Raw genomic sequence first — 18,710 nt, 5'->3', positions numbered from 1 at the left:
ATTAACTCCCTGCTCCCCTGAAGCTCCTGTCCCTGGGACCTATAATCTACTTGTCACCATGAATTTGCTTATTCTAGATATTTCATATAATTGGAATCAGACACTATTTGTCCTTTTGTGCCTAGGTTATTTCACTCAGTACGGTGTTTTTGAGGTTCGTCCATGTTGTAAATGTAGCAGAATTTCATTCCCTTCTTCAGCCGAATGATGTTCCACTGTCTAAATGTACCACTTTTGTTTATCTGTTCATCTGTTGATGGACCCATGGGTCGTTTTCATCTTTCAGCAATTGTGAATAATGCTGTGATAACATGGTGTCATGGTTAGGGACAGGTGTCAACTGGCCAAGCTGTGGTACCTGTTCATCTGATTGGGCAAGCACTGGCCTGTCTGTTGCAATGAGGACATTTCATAGGATTAGGTCATGATCACGTCAGCTACATCCACAGCTGATTCCATTTGTAATCAGCCAAAGGGGAGTGTCTTCTGCAATTAGTGATGCTAAATCCAATCATGGGAAGCCTTTTAAGGAGGACTCAGAGGAGACAGGTTGCATTCCTGCTTTGGCTGGTGAGCCTCTCCTGTGGAGTTCATCCAGGCCATCCATTGGAGTCATCAGCTTCGCAGCCTGCCCTGTGGATTTTGGACTCTGCATTCCTACGGTCACGTGAGACACTTTCATAAATTTTATATTTGCAAGTGTTCCCTGTTGATTCTGTTTCTCTAGAGAACCCTAACTAATACACATGGTATACAAGTATCTGTCCAAGTCCCTTGTTTTCAACTCTTTGAGGCATATACACAGAAGTGGAAATGCTTTTTTTTTAAAATTTGAAATTAATTTCAAACTCAAAAGAATAATACAAAGAATATTTGGCTACATAGGTGATCTCCCCCTATAAATATATTATATATAACATATATAATTATAATGTTATATATATGTAATACATACACAAAGTTCTTTCTGTACACAATTTCCATTGAACCATTTGAGTGTAAGTTTGAGTCTCCTTTACTCCTAACCTCTTCCATTCTCCCCAAGGCCAAGGATATTCTTCCATATAACTATAGTACAATTTCCAAATTCAGGAAATTTAACATTGATACAATACTGTTATCTAATAAAGAGTTCATGTTCAAATTTTTTTAAAAAATTATAAGTCATGCCACTACTTTTTTATTATCTTTTCATTAAGGTCCATGGGAATCTGAGTTGGTAGATGAACTACTAAGGGCAACTCTGGGAGTGGGGAATAAAGGTAAACCTGTGTCATAATTTTTCTGAATTATCGTAAGAAACTCCACTACACATTATCAGGTACATGAGGGGGCATAATTAGGTAAGACATATAACTGGATCTATGAAACAATAAGTGTTTTGTGCTACTGAAGCAGGCTAGAATAGAGCATCAAGGCTGTGGCCCCTGGTCTTCTATTCAGCTTCAAAAGAGTTAATACAGAGCTGCAAACTTCCTAGGACAAAAACTTCCCTAAAGCCCAGAAACCTGCCAAAACCACTAAAACCGCCCCAAACCGTAAAAGCTTATAAAAACCTGGACCCAAACCATATTCTTACTTAATGATAGGAAGCAAAGGGTCATATAGATTTTGTTAACCAGCTGCCCAAAGACACATTTTAGGTATGTGACAATAAACCACAAACGAATTCTGCCAGCTATCTCCTCCTAAAACAAAGAAGACACCTGGCACCCAAAGGCCATCTAGAACAAAGAAGATGCCTGGCACCCAAACGCCTCCGTGGGAACCTACACAAAGAAGACACCTGGTATTCAAAGGATACTATGGAACCTGGCTACCAACAAGATTTCCTATAAAGCAAGCTGAACCCAACCCACTCAGCACATGTCCCTCCCCTGGGCACTGTCTGCATTCACCTCTTTAACAGGTTCTCTCTCTCTTTCTCTTTAATAAACTTTACTACTTATCCCTACTGGCTCTCTCATTTTTCTAAATTCTTTTAGCAGCAAGACTCCTGAACCTAGAACTGGGCTCAACTGACACTATTGCCAGCCTGGCACCAGTTACACTACCTTCAGAAGTTTAAAAAAAAAATCACATATGTAAGACTATCATAAAGAAGTGAGTACCTGGTGGTCCCTAAAAAATTTTCAAATCTAATGCTTTGTTTTGGTGAGTCAGCATTTTTAACAGAGTAGGATAAATGAAATATTTTTATGGCAAAATTACTATCTTTATACCAGTTGTTCCCAAATGTCTATATCTAGCTAATTCCTAGAATTCCCCTTTCATAGAAACCAATGACCTTAAAAGGCAATTCGTAAAATCTCAAAAAGCACAATCACACATGATGGTATGGTAGCCCATGACAAACTCTGGGATCAGTCCTGTAACTACTTGTTGAAGAGTGCTTTGAAAATTATTGCTTTTTTCTTTCTTTGCTTGTATATATGTTATATTGTAAAAAAAGCTGAGAAAAAAAAACACAACACTAATATGCCTATTAGAAAGCGTTCGGAAGGATAGATTCCAAGATCTTAACAATGATGGGGATTATGAGTTTCAGAGTCAAATATCCAACTACATATTTCCATCTGGATGGCCCAGACAGGTTCAAAGCAGCTCACTACTTCTAACCCTTATATCTATCCTGCTTACCACTGAAACCTGCTTTTCCTCCTTGCTTTCAACATACTGTAATGGTACCAATATCTACCCAAGCCTGTCAGGCTAAAAGTCAAAGGCCGGGGTGCATGGGTAGTTCAGTGGTAGAATTCTCACCTGAAATGGGAGACCCGGGTTTGATTCCCGGCCCATGCACATACCAAAACAAGCAAAAAACAAACAAAAAAAATTCAACAAATGGTGCTGCAATAATGGGATATTTACATGGAAAAAGAATGAAATGTGACCCCACCATATAGCATACAAAAAAAATCAAAGGCCAAAATCCTGAACTTACAGTAAGGTTTTAATATTCTTTCATCAACTGTAACAAATATACCACACCAATACTAAGGGTAAATAATAGGGGAGGAATAAGGAATGAGGGATGTGTTGGGTTTTTTTTTCTTTTTGAATAATAAACATGTTCTAAAATTGTACTGAGGAATGCACGACTATGGGATAGGACTGTAAATCACTGATTGTACACATTAGGTGGACTGTATATGTGAATATATCTCAATAAAACTGCTAAAAGGAAAAAATGTATATTGGCCTACAATGCCCCAACTTACATGTCATTTCCTCAGGGAAGCCTTCCCGGATTCCTCAGACTAAATAAGGACCTGTGTATTATGCTTTCACGTTTTGGTCTGCTTCATTCACGGCAACACTATCACATTAAGGCTCAGCGTTCTTTATCTCTCTGTGCCTCCTTATTCTAGCTTTTAAACCAGAATGATAGCAAAGGGGAGAATTAATCACTATTAAGTGCGGAGAATGGTACCTGGTACATAGTAAGCATCTGTGCCAGTTTGAATCTGTGGTGTACCCCAAAAAAGCCATGTCCTTTAATCCTGATTCAGTATTGCTTGGTGGGAGCTTTTTGATCATCCACGGAAATGTGACTGACCCAATTGTGGGTGGTAAATTTTGATTAGGTGGGTTCCATGAAGATGTGTTCCATGGAGATGTTTACTGGAGCCCTTTAAGAGGGAACCATTTTGGAAAAAAGCTTTGGAGCCAAGAGAGTCCACACAGCCAAAGACCTTTGGAGATGAAGAAGGAAAATGCCCCCAGGGAGCTTCATGAAACTAGAAGCCTAGAGAAAAAACTAGTAGATGCCACCATGTTCGCCATGTGCTTTTGCAGTTGAGAGAGAAACCCTGAATGTTATCAGCCTTCTTGAACCAAGGTATCTTTCCCTGGATGCCTTAGCTTGGACATTTCTATAGCCTTGCTTTAATTTGGACATTTTCATAGCTTTAGAACTGTAAACATGCAACTTAATAAATTCCCCTTTTTAAAAGCCATTCCATTTCTGGTATATCGCATTCTAGCAGTTTGCAAACTAGAACAGTATCCAGTAGATGGTAACTATTATTATAGGAATGGTAGAAGTTAGGACCCTTTTGAAAGCAAGCAACAAATAATAATTAATTAATAATTATACAAACAAGTCATTGTAACTTCATTATAATTTACTTACGATTTGTTAACTGTGCAACTCTTAACCATTAAGGTAGATTGTAAGATGTATGTTGGTTAGGACCATTTCTATCTTGCTCAACTCTCTGTCCCTGAATTTCTTATAGAAGAAGACAATGAGTAAGTGTTTTTTGTTAAGTGAAAGAATGAGTGAATTTTAGATTCTATTTAGACCTCTACTTCCATCTTCTCAGGTACCATATTCTATGACTCTGATCTCCCAAATCGTTTTCAGATCTTATTCTCTTCTTTCCACAATCTTAACTCAGGCTCTCATCATCTCTCTTAAGTGATCTATTATAGAAGTCTCTGAGCTGGTCCTCCCGCTTTCAGTTTTGCTTCTCCCCAGTTCATCCTTTACACTGCTGCCAGATGAAATTTCAAAAATTTGAATTTGATCAAGTCATCACACTGTCAAATGCCCTTCAATGAATACCTATTGCCTGGAGTAGTAGTCTCCAGAGTAATGTGTGCATCCCCTAGGGGTGTGCAATACTATCCATCAGGTGGGAGAAGAAAATATTAAAATCTCTACTCTTATTCTTTATTAATATAGTAAATATTATTAAAGCCTATTTAACATTGGTACTAGAATATGCACATAATAGTTGGGTGTACTGGCTTAAAAATTAGCCCAGTGGCATGATTTTTCAGTAAACCTATAACTGCTCTAATATATTCCTTTTTTTTTTTTTTATCAGCCCAGTGAAAATTATTCCTGTGGAAAATATTCCATTGAGAGCATGTGGTACCAAAAAAATTGGAGACCACCAGCTTAGAGGACATAGTCCCTTAGGGTCCTTGCTCTGCCTAGCTCTTTGGCTTCGTCTCCTACAAGGCTCCACATTCATGTATACACTTAGTGTTTCCCATCTCTGAGCTTTTGCCCTCTGCTTAGAATGACCTTCTTTTCCTCATCTTCCTGGAAAACTGACTCAATTGTTCACTCTGCCTAGAATGGTCTTCCACCAGATTGTCAAGGTTTCAGCTTGAAGTTGTCAAGGTTTCAGCTTGAAGGTAAATTCCCCAAAGAGACCTTCCTGCCCACCCATCTAAAGACGTCTCCCATCCACGCCATTCTCTCTATCATAGCACCACAGCATCTATCAGAGCATCAACCCATTTTGACATTTTATGATTTATTTATTTGGTGATTTGTTTATTGTCTTCTTCCTCATACAGGACTCCATGAGAGAGGAACTTGCCTGTCATGTTTACCATTATCTCACCAGTTTCTAAAACAGAGCCTGGTACTTACTAGACAACTTGATAAATGATTTCTGAGGCTGAATGAATGAATCCTCCAAGACTTAGCAGAAGTGCTACCTCCTCCCTGAGGCTTTGGTTTTCCTAGGAAAAACTATTCTTTTACTACTCACTTGCAGCCTCTCTTACAGCATTCACCAGAGTTCCTGTCACTTCATCATGTATACCTCGAGGGCCTTATTTATCTTTGTATCCCAATGCGTGGCTTTGTCACTGACAACACATGACAGAGGCTCATGAACGCTCCTGAATGAATAAATGAAAGGTTAAGCAGAAGAACCCTAGCTGACCTGCTCCCAATTCTGTTGCTTTTAATTTTGACCTGCTTCTCATCCAAACACCCCAAAACCAATTTTCTAAGAGAAATTCATTTGTATAAGGGAATTAGCCAACTAAACAAAATGTGAAGTCAAAAAAATTCACATCTCGAAATACAGGTAAGGGTCTTATCCTGCCCACTCAACCCCTACTTTTCCCTATTACATTAAAATCCTTTCCTCTTCCTAATTTACTACAGAAAATTTAGGGGACCTTTTCTCTTCGTCTAATAAAATTTTATTGCGATATATTATATATTCACATATATAATCATCCAAATCAGTGGTTCACAGCATCATTAGGGGAACTTTTCTAACCTAAGGTACAACTTCTAAAAATATACTCACCAGATGAAGAATTCCACACTAATACTACAATTCAGTCCTTCCCGCACCCCATCAACTGGTTGCAAAGGAGTCTGATTTAAATTTAACTCCCACTTGTTTATTAATGCCCCTCAGATTATGCAGAACAACACACCAGTCATAATACTCAGGATGGGCCAGAAGCCATTGAAGTGAAGGAAACCAAAAACTCTATACTTACTTGCTCTGTTGGGAACAGGGTATTGATATACTCCACAGCATTGAAATCTGCTCGATCTAGAGGATCTTGGCTTGGAAATACCTATATAAAAATAAGAGATTAAAAATAATGGTCAGGGGCGGGCCATGGTGGCTCAGCAGGCAAGAATGCTTGCCTGCCACGCCAGAGGACCCGGGTTCGATTCCTGGCGCCTGCCCATGTAAAAAAATAATAATAATAATAATGGTCAGGGGCAGGCAATGGTGGTGCAGTGGCAGAATTCTTGCCTGCCATGCTTGAAACCCAGGTTCAATTCCTGGTGCCTGCCCATGAGAAAAAATTTAAAAATAATAATAATAATAGCCAAGTGGTGCGACGGTGGCTCAGTGACAGAATTCTCACCTGCCACGTCAGAGACCCGGGTTCAATTCCCGGTGCCTGCCCATGCAAAAAAAGATAATGGTCATCTCTTTGCCTTGTGTTATGTTTTAATTTTTCCACCCCCTACTAGATGGTAAGTTCCTTGAAGGCAAATATATATCTTATTTAATTTATAATACTTCACAAACAACAGATGCACAATGAAATATCTGTTAAAGTAAATCTTTCATTTTCAACAACATCTCTGATTTTGGCATCTTGGTACAACCAACAGAATACACAACTGTGAAAAGTTCCAAAGATATCAATGAAATCTCAAGGACAAGGAAAAATCAGCCGCATTATGCATTAAATTGGCTGATGATATGGTTTTATGAAGGAAGCCTTAATAACAGACTTATGCACCATTTCGCAATGACTTCTCAGCAGTAGAACACACAATGCATTGAACCAATTTTTATGCTTCAGTCATTGCCAGAAAATGGAGAGCTGGCATTAAGTAACTGTTCATCTCTTTAACAGAAGCCAGCAAGCCTCCTTCTGAGAAACAAAGCTAACTCACTCTAAAAGCTACAGCCTGAAAAACAAGTAAGATGATGAATTATAAAAGCCATCAAATGATGTTCTCGGTACCATGAGATTTTACCAGCTCAAAATAGTTATATCTCTGGTAAGCAGCTTCTTGTTTGAAGAAGCCTTCCCAAGAAATATAGTGCCAAAGAATCAAATGTCTTCTAAGAGATGTGAAAAGCAATTGTTAGAAGGGTTTAGGGCTTCTATGATGTCAAGGAGAGGTGAAGTTAAGTTGGAGGTGAAGGGGCTCTTTTTTTAAAAAAAATGCTTAGCATTTCTGTTCCTGTAATATACATTTATGGAGATAAAGCATATGTACCTCAGTTCTATATGCTCAGCCAGGAGTGCCAAGGATACAGAGAGTTCTGGTGATTCAGCCTGGCACAGTGAGCATGATAAAGGGGATGGGAATTTTCTACTTTCTCAAGTTGGTCTCAGTTCCTGCATGCTTCTCTCATTGCATCTGGGCATAATCCTAGGTTTTAATATGTTTTCATATAACAAGGCCCCTAAAATGAGTCAACCACATGAGGCGGTTCCAATGGTGGAGGAGAAAACTAATAGTGGTGGGCTTAATAAAGAGAAGCCCATACACTGAAATTCATGAACAATTTAAGGAATTTCAAGAGTTAACCACTTTTTAGTGATTTTTTTCACTGTGCAATGACTTTGAAACTTAAAGCGACTTTCACCTTACGCAGTGACTTTGAAACTTTATCCATGAGAAAAATGTAGTTTCACTATAACAACCTTATCTTGACTCCTCATATATCACTACTCTTTACAAGTATGCTATGACATCATTGCTGCCTGCAGAATTCTGTTCACTTCCCACAGCTATAGTAAAAAAAAATTTTCTGAATATCACCTTGACATCAGGATGTCTGCTTACCTAAACAGGATAAACCTACACAGAACTCAAATTTATTCTTAAGAAATGGCAAAAATGTGCTCTTTTGAAATCTCTGTCAGTCAAACAATAAATGACTGGATTATTTGTTTCTTCCATTAGAGTCCACTAGGTGTAAAAAGCACCTGAGCTATATGTCTTTTTCTGGAGGATGAAGGGGGTGGGGGGAAGCAGTGTGTAGCCTGAACTCCAAAAGCAGCCCAGTGGGCTGACATTCTCAGGATGTGCCCAGTGTGCTTTATATCCACTCTGAGAACCAACCACTCCTATAAAAACACACAAAAAGTCTATAAATGGGGCAATACAAATAAACTACTTAGCAATTGTGACCATTGGTAAGTATTAATGTTCAATAAACGTTCACTAGCAAGAGTAGTAATAGTAAGGTTTTACTTAGAAAAACTTCCAGTAGTCATTAAATCAGGCATAATACACCTTTTCTTAAATCATATCCCCAAATCAATTCCTTTAAGGGAGATTTTCTCCCTCTATCAGAAGCAATAGCCTGTTTAAAAGTCTGAATGGTTCTTTTTAATATCATTATCCTTTAAAATTCAATAAAACCTAAAAAGAGAACTTAGTCAACTAAAGAGTCGCTGCAGGAAAGATAGGTCTCCTGAGAATATTGTCCATTCTAACACAAACTAATCAGCTCCAAGCTCTCTCAGCTTTTTACGTATGGAAAAACAGTCCATTTCAACATTTTTCCCTCTGCTCTGCCATCTGCTTCAGATATTAAAGCCTCTCCTAAAGTCCAAACCACTCACAAGAACCTAGCTTGAGAAACCGGAGCAGCGGTACACCAGCTTGGGAAATGAATGAACAGCCGCACAAATCACAAAATCTGGGGTTGCTACCCATGGGGTCCTTTCTTCCAGGTTCATCGGCTCAGAAAGCAACCCTTCGCACACACCCACCAAGACCGGTCCCCAAAGACAACTAAGGCCTAGAAATCACTCCCTCTCCCCTCCACATTCAGAAATCCCTTCCCATATCCACCTCTCCGAAAGCTTTCTCTTTCTCTTTGGTGCCTAGTCCCCACCTCGCTGTCCAGACTGCCCCCTCCCTGCCCACCCCAGGTCGTACAGCCCAGACTAGCCCCAACCTACGCACTCTCCTTCCCTCAGAGGAGCAGGACGCTAACCTGCTCGATAGCGAGCTGCACCTCCGGAGTGAGCTGCAGCACGGCTTCCAGCTCTTCCACGAATTCCAGTTCCTCTTCCTCCATCATCCTGCCGCCAAGCTCACTCCTGGTTCCCACCCCAACCCCGACTCAGACCTCCAGGCGTCAACCCAAACCCCAGAACAGCAACTCTCCGGTTGCAATGCTCTGGCAAACTCCAGCTCTGTCAGCCAACCCTACACTTCCGGGAAGCCAAGCACTTCCGGGATTCGGGGGACTCTGGGATAGCGGAGGACTGACCTCTGGTCACTCGGAGGAGGCATTCCTGTCAGATCTCGGGAGTCTCTGCGACAGTGCCTAAGGCACTCTTCCACTGAGGGACCCGTCAGGGAGGTGTCATGGGGAGAGCCTGGCCTCCCCGGCAGGACACCCGGGTGAGTGTAACCCCCAGCAGCGTCGCGACAGATCGACTGTAACCCTCGCAAGCCCCGAAGCTGGCGATTTTTCAGCTCCCAGCGCCCCCTTGGTCAGTGGCAGTAGGTACCTCTCCTCCATAGGTGCAGTGCCCCCAGCTGGTAAGTGGCAATGTTGCCAAGGACAATTTGTAGGAATGGAAAGGCTTCCACTTAACAGAGATAAATGTCCTGAATACCAGGCCACTAGTCAATTTTCTGGGGGCGACTGCAACTTATTAGGGGTCGGAGGTGGGGGAGCGGAGCCTGATCAGGCAATGCCCCTCATCCATAGCCCACACAAACACACCTCCAGGGAAATGTTTACTTTCTTTGACTATATATTGGAGGATCTAAGGCCCATTTCACCACTATTGGCTGTGTGATCTTTTTTTTTTTGTTCCACATGGTTGTGTTTTCATCATATGATAATTTTTTAGAACACTTACATCACTCCAGAAAAAGAATAAAAACAAAAAAAGTAAAAAAAACCTCATACATACCATACACTTTACCCCTCCCTCTCATCAACCACTAGTATTTCCATCTACTCAATTTATTTTACACTTTGTCCCCCCTATTATTTATTTATTTATCATCCAGATTTGTTTACTTATCTGTCCATACCCTGGATAAAAAGAGCATCAGACACAAGGTTTTCACAATCACACAGTCACATTGTTAAAAGTTGTATCATTATACAATCGTCTTGAAGAATTAAGGCTACTGGAACACACCTCAACAGTGTGTTGAGGGTAATTCCCTCCACCCACTCCAATACACCATAAACTAAAAAGGGATATCTATATAATGCATAAGAATAACCTCCAATGTAACCTCTGACTTTAAAACCTCTCAGCCACTGAAACTTTATTTTGTCTCATTTCTCTCTTCCCCCTTTTAGTCGAAAAGCTTTTCTCAATCCCGTGATGCCGGTCCCAGCTCATCCTGAGATTTCAGTTCCACGTTGCCAGGGAGATTTACACCCCTGGATGTCATGTCCCAGGTAGGAGGGAGAGCAGTGAGTTCACCTGCGAAGTTGGCTTAGAGAGAATCTGAGTAACAAAAGAGGTTCTCTGGGGTGACTCTTGGGCCTAATTTTATGTAGGCTTAGCCTGTCCTTTTGAGGAATAAGTTTCACAGGGGCAAACCCCAAGATTGGGGGCTCAGCCTTTTGATTTGGTTGTTCCCTGGCTGTGTGATCTTGAGCAAATCATTCCACCTGCCTGCTTTCCCTGCACGGTTGTGGTGAGGATTAAATATAAAAAGCACTATGCAAATTTAAACTAGTAATACTGGTAATATTAGAGTATCTACTCTGTAAGAAAAAGAGGCCAGATCACCCTTTAGAACAACTTTTTCTCTAGACACTTAAAACAACTATGTAATTTTCAGCCAAAGGAAGAGCTGCTTTACCAGGTGAACGTTGTGAAAGTCCATGATGGGAGACTCCCGGGCCTCGCTGAGTGTCTTCTTTTTTTTTCTTAATGTTCATCAAAGTTATTTATAGTGAAGGAAATATGGAAGCAATTTAATGTTTAACAATAAGAGAATCATAAATATAAATCAGCTGTACAATAGAGTATCATTAATTCATAAAAATCATGATTTTGAAGATTAATTACATGGAAAAATGTTCACAGTATATATATTTCAGAAAGCAAAAATGTAGTGTGGTTCCAGTTTATATGTGTGTTTGTGTGTATTTCGTGCCTATAAAAATGAAAGCAAGGAGATACTGCTTTTCTGTAGGTGATGAAATGTACATTCTTTATACATTTTCAAAAATGTCTGTAATGAGCCTGTAGTACTTTTAGAATCAGAAAATATAAATTTCTTTTTTAAAGACGAAGTGTAATTATATCCAACTGTTTGGGGTTATTTTTCATTTTTAAAAATTTACATACAGTTGATTTGCATGTATATTTTAAATACAGTAAAATTCACCCTTTTATTACAATTCCATAGTTTTGACTAGTGCCATGTAGCCACCACCACAGACAAGTCATAGAACAGATCCATTATCCCCTCAAATTTCCTCATGCTTGTATGGTCAACCCCTCCCCTCCCCTTAGCCCTTGGCAAACGCTGACTTGATCTCTGACCCTGTAGTTTTCACTTTTTCACCATGTCATATAGATAGAATCATACAGTATGTCTCCTTTTGAGTCTGTCTTATTTCACTTATCATATTATAGTAGAGATTCACCCATGTTGCTGCATGTATCAGTAGTTCATTTATTTTTCTTGCTGAGCAGTAGTCTACTGTGTAGACGTACCACAGTTTGTTTATCCATTCCTTAGTTGAAGGACATTTGAACTCTTTCCAATTTTTTGGCAATGAAGAGTAAAACTGCTGTAAGCATTCACATACAGATTTTTGTGTTACCGTAAGTTTTCATTAAACTTGGGTTGCTAGGAATGGGGTTGCTGGTCCATATGGTGAATCTATGTTTAACTTTATAATAAACTGAAAAACTGTTTTCCAAAGTGACGGTATCATTTTTCATTCCTACCAGCAATGTGTGAGAGTTCTGGTTGCTCATTGAACTTATTTTAACAATAACAATAACTAAAATTTCCCGATTCTTACAATATGCCAGATACCATGCTAAAATATTACATGCATTATCTCTTTTAATCCATACAGCAGTTCTGAGGTTGGTAAATGTTATCATTATCTCCATTTAACAGATGAAGAAATGGAGATTTAGCTTTACAAAAAGTAATAAATAAACTTACCCAAGTTTGTATAGCTAAATCTTCCTGCCATTCATTTACTCATTCGGTAGTTTTATCAAACACCTACTTCTGTTGATAACAGGCACTAAGCTAGGTACTTGGAATGGAGCAGTATCCAAACAAAATAGACAAAGTCCCTGCCTCCACAGAGATAGACTTGGAAAGGGTACTCATACAAATAAATATATCATTGTGACAGATCCAATGAAAGGCAAGTAGAGTATGTTGAGAGCCTGTGTGGATAGTGCTCTCACTGGAGTTGGGGAGTATATGAAAGGCTAAGGGACTGGCACTTCTCTGAGGAAGTAGTTTTTAAGCTGAAGCAAAGGATGGGAAGAGGAGGATGACACACAAAAGGAGTAGTATGTGCAGAGACCATGAAATTGGCCAGGTGATGGAGCTTTGAAAGCCAAGGGGGGGTGATGCCGGTTGAGGCTGGAGAAATAGGCAGTGCCAGGTGAGGCAGGGTCTTGTAGCTCATGTGTAGGAGTGGGAAGCCCTTTGAAGGATTGTAAGCAAAGAAGTGATGTAACCAGGTTTGCCATGCCTAGCATCAACCCTGAGGCCCCTCTTTTTTGTTTTCTTTCCTTCTGAGCTGCCTTCATGAAACCAGGGTGACCATCTCTACTACAAATTCATATTGTACAATTTTCTATTATTCTTTTGTGTATGCACGTCAACTCTCAACTGTAGTCTCCTGTGACTCAAAACTTTTCCCTACGCTGCAACTTCCAACTCCATTACATCAGTTTTCCATTTTTACAAATGAGCTTGCTTTCTACTTTGTTGAAAAGGTCCACACCATCCACAGGACACCTCACCTCTTGTTCTCTCAACATCCTCTCAATACAGACTACTTTATTTATTTGTATACAGACTACTTTCTAAGGCTAACTATTCCATTGCTGCTTCTAAATACGTTTTGACAAGGGGTCCAAGTCTATTCAATGGGGAGGGAATAAGCTCTTCAACAGTAGTACAGGGTAAAATGGATGTCCACATGCAAAGTAATGAAATTGGATCTCTGCCTCATACCGTAAACAAATTTTAATGCAAAATGAACCAATGACCTAAATGCAAGAGCTAAAACCATAAACCCTTAGAAGAAAACATAGAGGGGAAGTCTTTAGGACCTTGTTTTTGGCAATGGATTCTTAGATATGATGCCAAAAATGTAAGTGGCAAAAGGTAAAATAGAAAATAGACCATCTAAATTAAAAACTTTTTATGCATGAAGGGACATTACCAAGAAAGTGAAAAGACAACCTGCAGAATAGGAGAAACTAGTTGGAAATCATATATCTAATTAGGGTTTAATATCCAGAATATGTTAAGAACTCCTATAACTCAACAACAAAAAGAACGTAATTTAAAAACGGTAAAAGAAAATATGTTCCTCCAAAGAAGATATACAAATGGCCAATAAGCATATGAAAAGATGCTCAACATTATTAGCCATTAGGAAAATGCAAATTAAACCATAGTGAAATACCACTTCACACCCACTAGAATGGCTATTAAAAATTGAAAGATAGCAAGAGTTGATGAGGATGTGGAAAAACTGGAATCCTCATACATTGCTGTTGCTAATATAAAATGGTACAGTTGCTGTGGAATATAGTTTGGCAATCTTCAAAATGTTAAACAGAATTACTATATGACCCTACAATTCCACTCAGGTATATACCCAAAATAATTGAAAGAGGAGGGACTCAAACAGTTATTTGCACACCAGTATTCATAGCAGTATTATCCATAATACCAAAAGGTGGACACAACCCAAGTGTTCATTGTCAGATGAATGGATAAACACAATGTGGTATATCCATTCAATGGAATACTATTCAGCCATGAAAATGAATGGTGTTCTGATACTGCTGCAACACAGATGAAACTTGAAAACATTATGCTAAGTGAAATGAACCAGATACAGAACGAAAGGTTTTGTATTATTTTGCTTATATGAAATATCTAGAATAAGCAAACTCATAGAAATGGAAAGTAGATTAGAGGTTACCAAGGACTGGGACAGGGAAACAGGGACTTAGTGTTTAATGTGTACAGAGTTTTTGTTTTGGGTGATAAGAAAGTTTAGGAACTGAATGGTGGTGATAGTAGCACAGGATGGCAAATGTAATACCACGGAATTGTTTACTTAAAAATAGCTAAAATAGCATCTCTTTATGTTTTAGATATATTACCACAATTTTTAAAGATTTATTTATATAGATGAATATATATGTGTATGTGTAATTTTATATGAATAAACATTATCTTATATACACCAGAGTTATTTTAGAACTCATTTCTTTTTTTCTCCCCTGCCCCCCCTTTTTTTCTGCTTGATTCCCTATTCACCTCCTCCCCTGCTCCCCATACTCTGTCTTAACAACTCGGTATGTTTCCTTCCATATTTTTCTTCACATTCACATAATCATTTATGGACATACATGACCATTTACATGTAAACATATAGTAGGATTTTCTCATTATTTGCCTCTGAAAATAGACGCATATCATACTTGTTGCTTTTGTCATATGGATATTACTTGTAGAATGGTCTGAGTCTTGTGATAGGGCGCCCACTCATTCATGGTAATAGGTAAGGGATATTTTATGGTGGAATTGAACTATAATATATTCAATTATCCTCTGTTGATGGGAATTCAATAATTTGCCACTGTGAACAAATGCTACAATAGACATTCTTGTAATATGATGTTTTTACTTCTATAAGATTGATTTCCCAGAGCAGGAACTCAAAGGGTAAATTTTAATAGATGTTGCAAAAACAAATGACTGAAAAAAAAATGCCTGTGTAATCTAATCTAATTTTTGGAAAAGTATATATGCATATATATACACAGTTAATATATCATATATAAATATAGTTATATTATATATATATATTTCATTAGATGAAAGCCATATATGTAGTTCCTCTATAGCACATGTTTTTCAACTTTATCAGACCCTGCACCTTCTATTTATAACAAATATTTTTCAGTGGCCCCTTTTAATATCCTGAAAGGAAATTTACTGAAACTTCTTTAATTTTCATATAAGAGAAATATATGAAAAGTATATTTCATATATTTTACTATAGTAAAATAGTATACATTTAGTTGTATAAATGCACAGGCACAATTACAGTAGATAAAATTAAATAGATTTTTAACCAATTAATTGAAAGAGGAGGGACTCTCTTATTTGCACACCAGTATTCATAGCAGTATTATCCATAATACCAAAAGGTGGACACAACCCAAGTGTTCATTGTCAGATGAATGGATAAACAAAATGTGGTATATCCATTCAATGGAATACTATTCAGCCATGAAAATGAATGGTGTTCTGATACTGCTGCAACACAGATGAAACTTGAAAACATTATGCTAAGTGAAATGAACCAGATACAGAACGAAAGGTTTTGTATTATTTCATTAATAATGAAAACAAGTTTGTATTTAAGAGAGTTAAGCAGAACAAAAAGTATAGGAAATAAATGAGCAGAGGTACAAGTGGGCACTGGGTTAAAAAAACTACATTAAGTAATAACAGACTAGGCTGGTTTGTTTATGATAAGCAAAGAGAGAAATACGTGTAATAAAAGGCAGAAACATGGAAAGACAGATTATACATTTAAAAGATGAATAAAATGTAGAAGTTTTTGGAAATGAGAAGTTTAGTTATGAAAAGGAGAAGGATGCAATACTCTCACAAATGAGCTGGGCTTAAAAAAAATCTTGTAGGAGTGGGTAGAGGTGATGACAAAACATCATGGAAAACGTATTTCCTACTTTGAAATTTCACCACATGAGGCATAAATTCAATCTTCAATACTTAAAACAACAACAAAAACCTAGAGACTGGATCTTTTAATAGATGGTGGGAAAAGAATGGAATGGGAAAAGGAGGAGTACTGCAACAGGGTGCAGGGAGCTGTGTTTTGCATCTCTGAGAATAGCACCAGTGTAAGTAACCTCAAATAATGATTTTCATGACTTTTCTCATTATGAAAAAAAAAAGCATATAGAATAGAAATATTAAGCAATTTTAAAACAGTCTCTGTTAGTGAAATCTAGATCTTCCTTGTGCCTCTGTCAATTTAGTGTTTCTTTCTGTTAAAAGGAGACTCAAAAATCCTGTTATATTTGCAACTGGTTTTGTTCTTTTGAAGTAATGGCACTGTAATGCATTGAGTAGACAGAGTGTGTTGTTTTAAAAGAACAAGCTAGTATCTTTATTCCACTTAAGCTTCCCTCTCCATAACGACCTTCTCCTAAATAGCTGGTTTTTTGGTGAAACTTCTTGTAAAACCTTTTGGTGGATAATATTATATACTAAATCAAATATATGCTTGTAATGGCTTCAGCCCAGCGGAACATTTCTTGGTAGTGGAACGCTGTCCTGTGAGTTGCAGAATGTCTCAATTACCTGATACTTACCCATTAAAATACAAAGAGCAGAGCCCTCTTCCAACATTGTGATAACCAAAAATATTCCCTGCAGATTTCCAAAACGCCCCATAAGGCTTTCTCGCATGATCACACTTAGATCCTATTATCACTATGGGTGACAGAAGCTCCCAGGCCAATTTGTAGTGAAGGAATGTGGCTTAATTTCTACTCGAAATCTGTTCAAAATGTTATTTTAGTGTTCCTTTATGGACTGTTTTTAGTGCATGGCTTTTCATAATGGCAAGTTCTTTTGCTGTTCTTCATTCCTGAATTTTCTGTATATCTTGGACACTGGAATGATGTTCAGATGGTTCTGAATGTTCCCCATATCCTGGATGCCAGCTTTGTTTTGATTGGTACTCGGGTCCTCAGTGCATGCCCAGCCTTGCTAAGCAGATCATAATCTCCAGCTGGCGTCAACAGCTCCCCTGCTCCCGTGATCATAACTGAGGCACTCAGTCATGACGATATGCTAGCTCCCAGATGCTTTTAAATTAAAACCCTTCTCACTGACTAGATTGGGTTTGTACTCTGTAATTCCTACTTACTCAACAAAGTGCTAATTACATAGGCCAAAATAACAAACTCTTTTTTGCAAGTCTTACACATGACAACAAATATGAAAACATCTGTTTTATAAAATTGACACTAACCAGTACAATCATTACTATAAATAGCTTCCACTAATTCACTGTCCTGCAGTACTGCTGTCATTACCTGCCCTGTTTTCTGTTTCTTCAGCTTCACTTCTTTCTGCTGTACTGTTTTCTAAGCCTGGACCTCTGGGAGGAGCTGAAGAACTCTATGGATCCTTTCCCCAGAAAAATGCACGTTTGAGCATTTTGCCTACAGTTTTAAGGTGAGGTGGTCCATTGAATATTTTTTAAAATATATATATTTTAAATCCACTATTCTTTCTGCTAAACTTAAAAATCTAGTGGACAACTTTCCCATACCCAATATTTTGATAAGAGATATGATCCTCATCCCTCCAATTTTAGAACCCTGATACACAAATGATATCTTCTTTCCACCAGTCAAAGATAATTTTACCCAGCTAAACTGTTTTAGGTCTCTATCAGAAAACCAGTTAACTTTTTATATTTCCCAAATATAAAATTATTTAAGATTCTGATAACTTCGTCCATCCCAATCTGGCTCCCACTGAGATTCCTTTTGTACAGGACTACTCACATTGTCATTATTAGTCCCCAGATATTTTATATCTAGACTTAGGTTTCTTTCTATAAATGTCAGCCATACATTTTCAGCAGGTGGTGAAAATCTTCATTTTTCTCTTACACTGTTAGCCCAGCTCAGCCTTTCTGAAGTGCAGCTTATATTTCCCATGAAACCACCAGTCTCACTTCAGGATCTTTCTTCTTCTTTTACTAATTTCAGTATTCTTTCAGACTCCAGACTAGAAACCCTGAATTTATTCTCACTTTCTCCCTTACTTTTCCCTCGTTGCCCTTCCCTAATATGTTGGGTTTACAGTTTAGCATTTTATGCGTGTAAATAGCAAACCAGCACACTAAGTGATAGAGATTGGTCTTAGAAACTAATGACAATACTTTATGCATGGCTTGAGTGTTTTCATATATTTTGTTATGTTTGAGGTAGGTAGGAAATTAGAGCAGGAACCCAGGTCATGCAGCTAAGTTCTGACTTGCTAAACTGAGACCAAGCTTTCTCGAATGTTCTAGTCCAGTGCTTTTTGCTCTTACACCTTTCTATTTCCAGAGCTAGGTTCTGTTAAAACATTACTTGGAAAAATCCAAACATTGCTTTTGAAAAACTTCAAAAGTTTCACTTTGACACTTTAC

At 38.3% G+C, this 18,710-nt stretch overlaps 1 protein-coding gene and 1 non-coding gene across 2 annotated transcripts in view; one reads left to right on the top strand and one right to left on the bottom strand.

Moving 5' to 3' along the window:
- Positions 1-9,485, bottom strand: part of VPS53 (VPS53 subunit of GARP complex) — a 269,084-nt gene extending 259,599 nt beyond the window's left edge. The window contains exons 1-2 of the mRNA XM_077165441.1: positions 9,252-9,485; positions 6,265-6,345 (exon numbers count right to left, since the gene is read on the bottom strand). Coding sequence (XP_077021556.1) covers positions 6,265-6,345; positions 9,252-9,338 — 168 coding nt within the window. The 5' untranslated portion in view covers positions 9,339-9,485. The remainder of the gene's footprint in view (positions 1-6,264; positions 6,346-9,251) is intronic.
- On the top strand, positions 2,734-2,802 carry TRNAF-GAA (transfer RNA phenylalanine (anticodon GAA)). Its single transcript has one exon. It is a non-coding gene; the product is annotated as a tRNA-Phe (tRNA).
- Positions 9,486-18,710: the final 9,225 nt, after the last annotated feature.

The sequence above is a fragment of the Tamandua tetradactyla genome, chromosome 6 (assembly GCF_023851605.1).
Source record: "Tamandua tetradactyla isolate mTamTet1 chromosome 6, mTamTet1.pri, whole genome shotgun sequence".
Classification (NCBI taxonomy): Eukaryota; Metazoa; Chordata; class Mammalia; order Pilosa; family Myrmecophagidae; genus Tamandua; species Tamandua tetradactyla.
The sequence above is the reverse complement of the archived record's forward strand: the minus strand, read 5'-3'. Positions and strand labels throughout refer to the sequence as shown.